The sequence below is a fragment of the Alosa pseudoharengus genome, unplaced genomic scaffold, assembly GCF_046254945.1.
Source record: "Alosa pseudoharengus isolate Yale_2024_CS ecotype anadromous, Long Island Sound unplaced genomic scaffold, YU_APseudo_1.1 YU_APseudo_1.1_scf_21, whole genome shotgun sequence".
Lineage (NCBI taxonomy): Eukaryota > Metazoa > Chordata > Actinopteri > Clupeiformes > Clupeidae > Alosa > Alosa pseudoharengus.
The window spans coordinates 7,406,631-7,416,338 of NW_027468674.1; the positions used below are offsets into that span (position 1 = coordinate 7,406,631).

Here is a 9,708-nt window from a genome sequence, read left to right on the forward strand (position 1 = left end):
GTTTACTGTCTATGGGGGAGTGACAGCAACACTTGCTGCAATCAGAGACACCTGTTTGATTTCCAGTTAGAGGCCTCCAGTTATTGTTGCCCCCACCAAGATGGCGACGCTATTTACGTACGTTCGGGAGCCCAATGCGGTATCTAGCTTTCTAATATCTATAAGTGTGGACAGGTCATAGGAGCCATCTTGTTCTTGGTAGTGCTGATCTTTCTTCAGCTGTTTCTCTCTTGTATACAGAGCCCTCTAAGGGTCAAGACAGGATTTATTTTTATGTGAAAATGACATTGTTTTAGCTACTTTTGCATTTCCTTACAATACTTTTCCATTCCCTCGCAATAAGTTTTGCATTCCCCGAGAGTACTTTTGCGTTTCCCTTGTCATTATTTTTGCATTGCCTCGCAAAGTCAAAAGCATTGTGCCAAACTATTAAGGCGGAATGCAAAAGTATCGAGAAGGAACAGAAGGATACAAAATAAGCTCAAAAGGAGCCCAGAAAAAAAAAATCACCACCAATGACCCTTATGGGGATCCGTACTTGTAGACTCTCAGTGAGCTGGTGGAGAGAGGGGTATCGGTAATGACGGGATAAATCTGAGCTGGGACGGGGGAAGTTGAGCTCTTGCATTACCTCCTGGGGCGGTGATGACAGGAAAGTGAGGGGTGTGCTCACTGCTCCTGGTCTTTCTTGAGCTGTTCCTGGGTGAGTAATGAAGTTATAAAGTCTAGCTCTTTCGTTGCTCCTGGGCCGGCGAGGATAGTGGTGAGGCGAGGAGAGTGGTGGATAGTTTCCTGCGCCGCTCCTGGTCTTTCTCTCGTCGCTCCCAGGGGGATGATGACAGGATGAATCTGAGGAAAGACGAGAGGTGTGGCTCCTGGGGCCGGTGGTGATGGCAGGAAGGCGCTGTTCCTGGTCTTTTTTGAGCTGCTCTGGGGTTAGTAATGACAGGATGAATCTGAGGAAAGGTGAGGGGTGTGGAGTCGAGCTCTTGCGCTGCTCCTGGGGCGGTGATGACAGGATGAATCTGAGGAAAGGTGAGGGCTGTTGAGTGGAGCTCTTGCGCTGCTCATGGGGCGGTGATGACAGGATGAATCTGAGGAAAGGTGAGGGCTGTTGAGTGGAGCTCTTGCGCTGCTCATGGGGCGGTGATGACAGGATGAATCTGAGGAAAGGTGAGGGCTGTTGAGTGGAGCTCTTGCGCTGCTCATGGGGCGGTGATGACAGGAAGGCGAGGGGTGTGGAGTCTAGCTCTTGCGCTGCTCATGGGGCGGTGATGACAGGAAGGCGAGGGGTGTGGAGTCTAGCTCTTGCGCTGCTCCTGCTCCTTCTTGCGCTGTTTCTCCCTCTGCCGCTCCAGTTTGCCCAGGGCCTTGCGCTCTTTCTCGGCCGCTGCATGGATGTCTTTGATTCGCCGCTTCAGAGTGTTGCGGTCTGACGAATTCACCACACCCAGCCCCTACGACGAGAGAGAGAAAGAGAGAAAGAGAGAGAGAGAAATTAAAAAACAAACTCAAAAACCCAAACCAAATAAAAAAGATTAGACCACTGGGTTGGATTTACACAGGTATAGTTATCAACTGGCTCAGATCATATCTACAAGAAAGGAGCTTCTTTGTACTGTATCTGTGTACTGTATCTCAACACCTACGACCTGTGGTGTTCCCCAGGGGTCGATCTTGGGGCCACTATTATCCAACCTCTATTTGCTCCCACTTGGACAAATCGTCAAAAATCATTTGATTTCATATCATAGCTATGCAGATGACACCCAAATTTACTTAGCTCTACTAGCTCTGTCGCCAAATGACTATGCTCTCCTTGAATCTCTTTGTCAGTGTATTGACCAAATCAACAACTGGATGTCTCAATGTTTTCTTCAGCTAAACAAATAAAAAACTGTAGTAAGGGACTGTACGATATTTAGCGGGGGGGGAGGGCCGGTCGCCAGACGATCGGGTTAAAAATGTTCTGCCTGGCCCTCCCCCCTGGTCAATTTTTTTTTCCAGGGGCCTCCCCCCGGCTCAAAAAAATTCTCCTAGGCCCTCCCCCCTATGTGAATCAAATGGTCGAAAAATGACGTTTACAAGGTTAAAACGGCCAGCAAATGTCATAAGCACACATACACACACACGGGGCTACAAACCAGTGTTGCGCGGGTTTGGTCACAAGCGGCCCGCGGTCGCCCGATATTTTAATCAACCCGACCGCAACTCGGACCGCGAATATTAATTAGGACAAAATTATACCCGACCCGCGATCCGACCCGCTTATTTACAAAATGTGTGCTTTTGGTTATAGCCTGCATGCAGTAGTCCATTTCTGTAAAACAAACTAATTTATTTGCGAAACTTTATGCAGTAGAACTACACGCAGGCATGCAGGACATAATGTTTGCGCAGGAAAGAGAATGAGAATAAGAGCGCAAGCACGCACGCAACCACCAAGGATTTAGAACACTAGATAAGATTTGGCCATGGACATACTTCTTTCGAAAATAGAAATGGAGAGGCAAGGTAGCCTAGGCAAGAGAGATACATTGCTGGTCAAAACGTTAGCGTAAGAACTGGTTTAAAATGCTGAATGAAGCACAAAGCTTTACTAAAGCACATCCACTGTTTAAAGCCACAAACACAACGAACTAACTTTTATGCATGCGCGAACCTATACATACCGGTAGTATATGGCTGTGTAGTCTGTGCCATAAGATTTATTCCTGCAGGCTGCCCGTTTCGGCTGTCATACTTTTAAATGGCTTCGCAAGAAGTAGGCCTACATAGACCATAACTTGTACTACTGTCATCTTCTTTAAGAACTTTTCCCAATATTTTCCATAGCCATATCGCTTTTCCTGAAGGGATGTCTTTATTATTTTAACTCGCGTCTTCAGCTTCTTTACTGTTGACTTACTGTATTGATGCTTTACTGTATTGATGCTAGCCTTCTCGTGATATTTTAAGTAGGCCTATTTGTAGAAAATATATATTTAATTAATTTTAACTGACCCGCCCGCAAATGACCCGAATATCATTAAAATATTTGGTTTATGACTCATAACCGCGGGTGACCTGCAAGCTTACGAGGAGAGTTGTGGGAGATTCAGGTAGGGTTGCGACTTTTTGGACTCGCCCACTCTGTCAAAGAGACGTGAATGATGTTTTGGCCTACAAACCTTTTAAAATATCGAAAACGGATCATTGATAAGGGGAAAAAATATCATGGATCAGGAAAAAATAATTTTCCTCGGCCCTCCCCCCAGGCCAAAACATTTCTCCTGGGCCTTCCCCTAAGGCTTAAAAAATTCTCTTAGGCCCTCCCCCCCCTGACGACCGGCCCTCCCCCCCCGGTAAATATCGTACAGTCCCTAATTATACTTCATAAAAAGGAGGAAAGACTTATGGTTGACACAAAAGGGTTGAAAGCAAAGGATACTGTTAAAAATGTTGTTGTATTAATTGACAGTGATCTAAATTTCATCCGCCACATGAAAGCAATAACTAAATCAGCTTTTTACCACCTCAAAAACATTGCTAAACTTAGAGGGCCAATGTCAAAACATGATTTAGGAAAACTCATTCATGCATTTATCTCCAGCAATGGGCTTTTCACAGACCTTCCTAAAAAGATCAAACAGCTTCAGGCAATACAAGTCGCAGCAGCTAGGGTTCTCATTAAAACTAAAAGAACTGACCACATTACTCCAATTCTTAAAGCAACACCAAAGAGTTTTTTGTACCTTAAAATAATGTTTCCAAAATCGTTTCAGTGGTTCATCAACTTGTAACAGGGTGAACATCACTTCTGCATTCGCTTCGCGGCCCTCTAACGGCTATAACTGCACTATGTAAGTTTGCAAGATCGGGTAGCAGATCTGTAGTTCGATGGATTGAGACATAAGAAACTGCAAATTTGACTTGCATTTGATGTCACAATACATCATACTTTCGTAAAATCATGCAACTTTCTCTACCTTGTCTGTGGACATCGTTATTTGCAAAGCCAGTGCTGGATAAACAAATAGCGCGACAGAGGAAAAGTTATTTGGTGTTGCTTTAAGTCTCACATAATTGACTTTAAAGCACTGATACTGATTATGTATAAATCAGTAAATGGAGCAGGACCTAAAAACATATCAGACTTGCTTCACCAGTACACACCTGCTCGACCTCTCAGGTCTCAGGAGAAAAACCTGTTAGTAAAACCTGCTGTTAGAACTAAACATGGTGAAGCAGCTTTTAGCGGCTATGGGGTTCAGCTCTGGAACCAACTTTCAGATGACATCAAAAAGGCCCATCTGTAACCAGTTTTAAATCTAGACTTAAGACCAAACTGTTCTCAGATGCCTTCTGCTAACTGCACTGAGTTACAAATTCTGAATCTGTCTTAATTATTCTACCTCGTCTTTTATGTTGTCTTTTTAATTATTCTTTATTTTTAAATGATTTTTCCTTGTGTGTTTTATGTTTTCTTTTTTATTATGATCTGTACTTTGTAAACTTTTCTTCCATGTGAAGTGCTTTGAGTGTTGAAAAAAAAAAGTGCTATATAAATGTAACATGTTTTTGTTGTTGTATATAAATAAACTTGACTTGACTTGAAGACTCACTAATTTGATCCTACAATGGCAAACTAAGAATAGGCCAGAACTGTTTGGCCAGCTCCAAACTGTAGGCTAGTGAGTGCAGGACAGGCTGATAACCAACCTGAACTTGTAGGCCTAAATGACAAGAACAGCATAACTCCATGCAAACAATGATATGCCCCCCCCCCCTCTCATGTGCGCTCTAAGTAGCCGTTCCAAATTATGTTTTGGGAAATCCCATTCAAGTCAATGGAGCGTTTTACTAGCCTTGTGAAGTGCTGTTTAATACGGTAAGGTAACACTTATCTACACAATGAAGAGCCGTATAATAAGGTAATGTAACGCATGTCAACACAATGAAAAAGTCAATTTGAACCTGACTTTATCCAATGTTCAGATTTCGTTTTTTTATTTCGTTTTTTTTTTACTTTATGCAAATCAGCACATATTTAATAAGATCATGCCTAATTTGCATATTTAAACATTAAATTACAGAAAACTTTAATACATTTTTTCATATTAATGTAAGTAATCAACTGGGGAAGTTTCATAGTGATATCTACTAGTTAATTTGTTTTACCCAATTCACCTGTGGTGCCTCGCCTTATATGCAACACATTGAACAAGAAAGGCTCAATATCGATTGAAGGCTTAATTGCTCAAGGGATATCAATGGGCACCCTCTCTAATCTTGTTGAGTTACCCCTTGGCAACAAGAAACAGCAAAAAAAAAAAAACAACCTAAATTATGGCATTTGGCTGCTGGACTTAACATTTGGTTTGAAGCCCCAGCAAAATCGGCTGACGACGCCTCTGGTGAGAGCAGAGAAGAGGAGAGAGAAGACAAGATGAAAGAGGAGAGAAGAGGAGAAGAGAGAGGAGGAGAGGAGGTGAGAAGAGAGAGAAATTAACTGAAAGGAGGAGCTGAGATGAAAGGAGAGGAGAAGAGGAGAGGAGAAGAGGAGAGGAGATGCGAAGAGAGAGAAATTAACTGAAAGGAGGACAGGAGAAACTTCAGATTAAGAAGACAAAAAAGAGGAGGAGGAGGGTGGTCTAAAAAACCTGTGAACTCAGACGAACCTTCTAACAAATTTCAATTTGCTCTGCACGCTCCAAATCATGGTTCCAAATCACCAAAAACCCAGGATTCAAGCTAGCCTAGCTCCCTGTGCGCTACACGTGTTTGTTGGCAGAGCCAGCCGCTAACTGGCCCTGGCCGGGGCCGAATCAGGGCCGGACCGGGGCCAGATTCAGGAGAGACGGCCCTCCCTGGCATCCCGGGGCTCACCTTGAGCTTGGTGCTGTCCATCTGAAGCAGCTGCTCGCCGTCTATGTCCTGGTCGGTGAACTCCGGGACGTACTGCTCCATGTTGAGCCCACGCAGCCACTGGCACACCTGCTGCGTGCTCCACGACGACACCAGGCACAGCGGCTCGTCCCCATGCTTTCAGAGAGAGAGGGAGGGAGAGATGGAGAGGGGGAAAGGGGAGAGTGAGTGGGAGAGAGAGGGAGGGAGAGAGAGATGGGGTTGGAGTGGATGATAGATAAAGAGAGAGAGAGAGAGAGAAAAAGGGAGACAACCATAGTAGTTAAGTTCTTGAAAGACAGTACTATACACACAGTGGCTATAACACAGACACAGGCAAAAACTAAAAGATAATCTGCACATATACAGATAGAAGTTCGTCTTTAATGAAAAACTATTAAATTTCCTTGCACTACTTATACACTGAATTCCCTTATCAGTGTTTCCATCATGAACTCTACATGAACTGACTCTGGTTTCCATGTTGTAAGGATGGATGCCCAGCAGGGGGCAACAGTGGCTCAGATCATGCAAGCAGAGCCAGAGATCAGAGATCACTGAAATGAGAAACAGCGCCGCACACTGGTAGTAGGAGACTTTTTTAAAGACAGAGGGGATTTGGGGAGTCCACTTAGTCAGGGCTGTTGAAGAGAAACTCAGATGAACAGCTGATGAACAATCTCTTAGATGCTTATTTTCATTATCTTATTGCTTATTCATTTATTGTATTTTATTTTGTATTGTACTTACCTCATCTGAGGATTGGGAGAGGGTCTGGTAGGGAATGTGACTTACCTCATCTGAGGACTGGGAGAGGGTCTGGTAGGGAATGTGACTTACCTCATCTGAGGACTGGGAGAGGGTCTGGTAGGGAATGTGACTTACCTCATCTGAGGACTGGGAGAGGGTCTGGTAGTGGGTGTGACTTACCTCATCTGAGGACTGGGAGAGGGTCTGGTAGGGAATGTGACTTACCTCATCTGAGGACTGGGAGAGGGTCTGGTAGGGAATGTAACTTACCTCATCTGAGGACTGGGAGAGGGTCTGGTAGGGGTGCGAGGATCGCGAGTCGGCCACTGATTCACTGGAGGCAACAGGGCTCCGTGGGGAGAACTCATCGCTTAGCGCCGACTCCTTCAGGATGGAGGGATGATAGAGAAAGAAGGGATGGAGGAGGAGGTGAAGAGAACAAGAAAGGATGCAGTTAATGTAGGGAAAGTGCAGTTTACACAGTTTCAATAACGATTTATTAGAATATAGACAGGCTATTTGGATAACCACACAGAATGGTATCTTCCTTTTATTTATTCATTTTTGGGACACAGTTGGAAAGATCAACCAACTTCTGACTTCTGTAGAATTGTGAAAGATGTAGGTAAGATATGTATGCTGCCTTCATAATTCATAATTTTCTCTCACTCTTACACACACAAACACCCACATTGACTGCTCTCTCTCTCTTTCTTACACACACAATCACACAGACACACACACATCACACTGTCCTCACACAACCCTCAAGAGCCCAGTGTGAGACCTACATTTAGAGAGGAATGGGAAACGGCGTGTGTGTGTGCGTGTGTGTGTGTGTGTGTGTGTGTGTGTGTGTGTGTGAGTTAGTGCAGCCACATCCCCTCTAGACACTAAGCCTATTACTGGTCCATTATGCCCAGCTTAAAAGGCTGTAGAGGACATAATGTATCTCCAGCTCCAGCACTGTGTGTGTGCATGTGCGTGTGCGTGAGTGTGTGTGTGTGTGTGTGTGTGTGTGTGTGTGTGTGTGTGTGTGTGTGTGTGTGTGTGTGTGTGAGTGTGAGTGTGTGTGTGTGTGAGTGTCTGTGTGTGTGCGTGCATGTGCGTGTGTGCGTTTGTGTGTGTGTGTGTGTATGTGTATGTGTGTGTAGTGTGTGTGTGTGTGTGTGTGAGTGTGTGTGTGTGTGTGTGTGCGTGTGTGTGTGTGTGTGTGTGTGTGTGTGTGTGTGTGCGTATGTGTGCGTGTGTGTGTGTGTGTGTGTGTGTGTAGTGTGTGTGCGTGTGTGTGTGCGTGTGTGTGTGTGTAGTGTGTACGTGTGTGCGTGCGTGTGTGCAACAGCACACGGCTGTGGGTTGGGGAGAGTACCATTTAGACTGGCCAGTGGCCACCATTAGGAGGCCTGACCTGCACTCCCTGCCCTCACAGCCCCTCACTATAAATACATAAGGCACAAGCATTTTTTATACAAAAACTGTACAGTATAAGTTTGGTGAGGATGCCATGAATAATATACCACACACACACACACACACACGCACGCACGCGCGATCACCCCCCCCCCCCCCCCCCACACACACACACACAGACGCGCGCGCGCGCGAATGCGCGATCACCCCCCCCCCCACACACACACACACACACACGGGCACGCGCGATCACCCCCCCCCACACACACACACACACACACTCACACGTACACAGCTCCATGGGTTGCTGAGTCATATATTTGTTAAGCATCAGGCAGCAAGAGGAAGGGGAGGAGGAGAGGCCAGAAATACACACACACACACACACACACACACACACACACACACACACACAGACACACACACACACACACACACACACACACACGCGATCACCCCCACACACACACGCGCGCGCACACACACACACACACAGGAGGAAGGGGAGGAGGAGAGGCCAGAAATAGAGTGCAGAGAACCGACTCAAATCCTCCCCATGAACACGCTGCTACTCGCCGGTCCTCCGAGACGTTCAGAAATACTCTCAGCTACATGTCTGAAGTGTCAATTTACAGTCACCGCCAAACAAATTCCTAGCCTGGGTGCCATTCCGAACTTAGTCCCGCCCACAACGTTTGACTAGAATTGAGTATGACTACGTCAGGCTAACAAATTCCTGCCAGATATTATGAAATGTTGTCTGCGTTAGTATCCAATGCATCATGGGAGATGTAGTCTTTATAGTCATTTATGCCACACCTGTCTAAAAACTCCACAGTGCTTGAACCTTGAAGCACCCTGGCTTGAATGCATTTGTATGACTTGTTGGTCAGTCTGACTGTATGGCCAATATAAAAGCACTGCTATATCTATTCATGAGATGTCAATCCTTTGGACAAGTTATTGCAAAAGTTGCAATCCCTGAGAGAGAGAGAGAGAGAGAGAGAGAGATAGATAGATAGATAGATAGAGAAGGAGAGAGGCTTAACACTCCTTTATTGAAACAATATCAGGTGTTTAACCACTACACAATAAAAACACCTACAAGTTATAAGTAAAAAAAAAACATCACAGAGCTTGCAGAGCAGATTCATATGCTGAAAACAACCTGCCCATCCTCCCCACCCTCACACAGCAACCCCCCCCCCCCCCCACCCCCCATACTGCAAGAGAAGGAGAGAGAGAGAGAGGGAGAGAGAGAGAGAGAGAGTAAAGGATGGTACCTGTGAGTTAGACTTGATAAGGAGAGAGAGAGAGAGAGGGAGAGAGGGAGAGGGAGGGATGGCACCTGTGAGTTGGACTTGATAAGGAGAGAGAGAGAGAGAGAGAGAGAGAGAGATGGTACCTGTGAGTTGGACTTGATAAGGAGAGAGAGAGAGAGAGAGAGAGAGAGAGAGAGAGAGATGGTACCTGTGAGTTGGACTTGATAAGGAGAGAGAGAGAGAGAGAGAGAGAGAGAGAGAGATGGTACCTGTGAGTTGGACTTGATAAGGAGAGAGACAGAGAGAGAGAGAGAGAGAGAGAGAGAGAGATGGTACCTGTGAGTTGGACTTGATAAGGAGAGAGAGAGAGAGAGAGAGAGAGAGAGAGAGAGAGAGAGAG

General features: G+C 45.6%; 1 protein-coding gene across 1 annotated transcript in view; it reads right to left on the minus strand.

Annotated features, from left to right (window-relative positions):
- Positions 1 to 1,301: 1,301 nt before the first annotated feature.
- Positions 1,302 to 9,708, minus strand: part of samd14 (sterile alpha motif domain containing 14) — a 15,936-nt gene continuing 7,529 nt past the window's right edge. The window contains exons 6-8 of the mRNA XM_076299119.1: positions 6,907 to 7,020; positions 5,869 to 6,024; positions 1,302 to 1,457 (exon numbers count right to left, since the gene is read on the minus strand). Of these exons, the coding sequence (XP_076155234.1) occupies positions 1,302 to 1,457; positions 5,869 to 6,024; positions 6,907 to 7,020 (426 nt within the window). The remainder of the gene's footprint in view (positions 1,458 to 5,868; positions 6,025 to 6,906; positions 7,021 to 9,708) is intronic.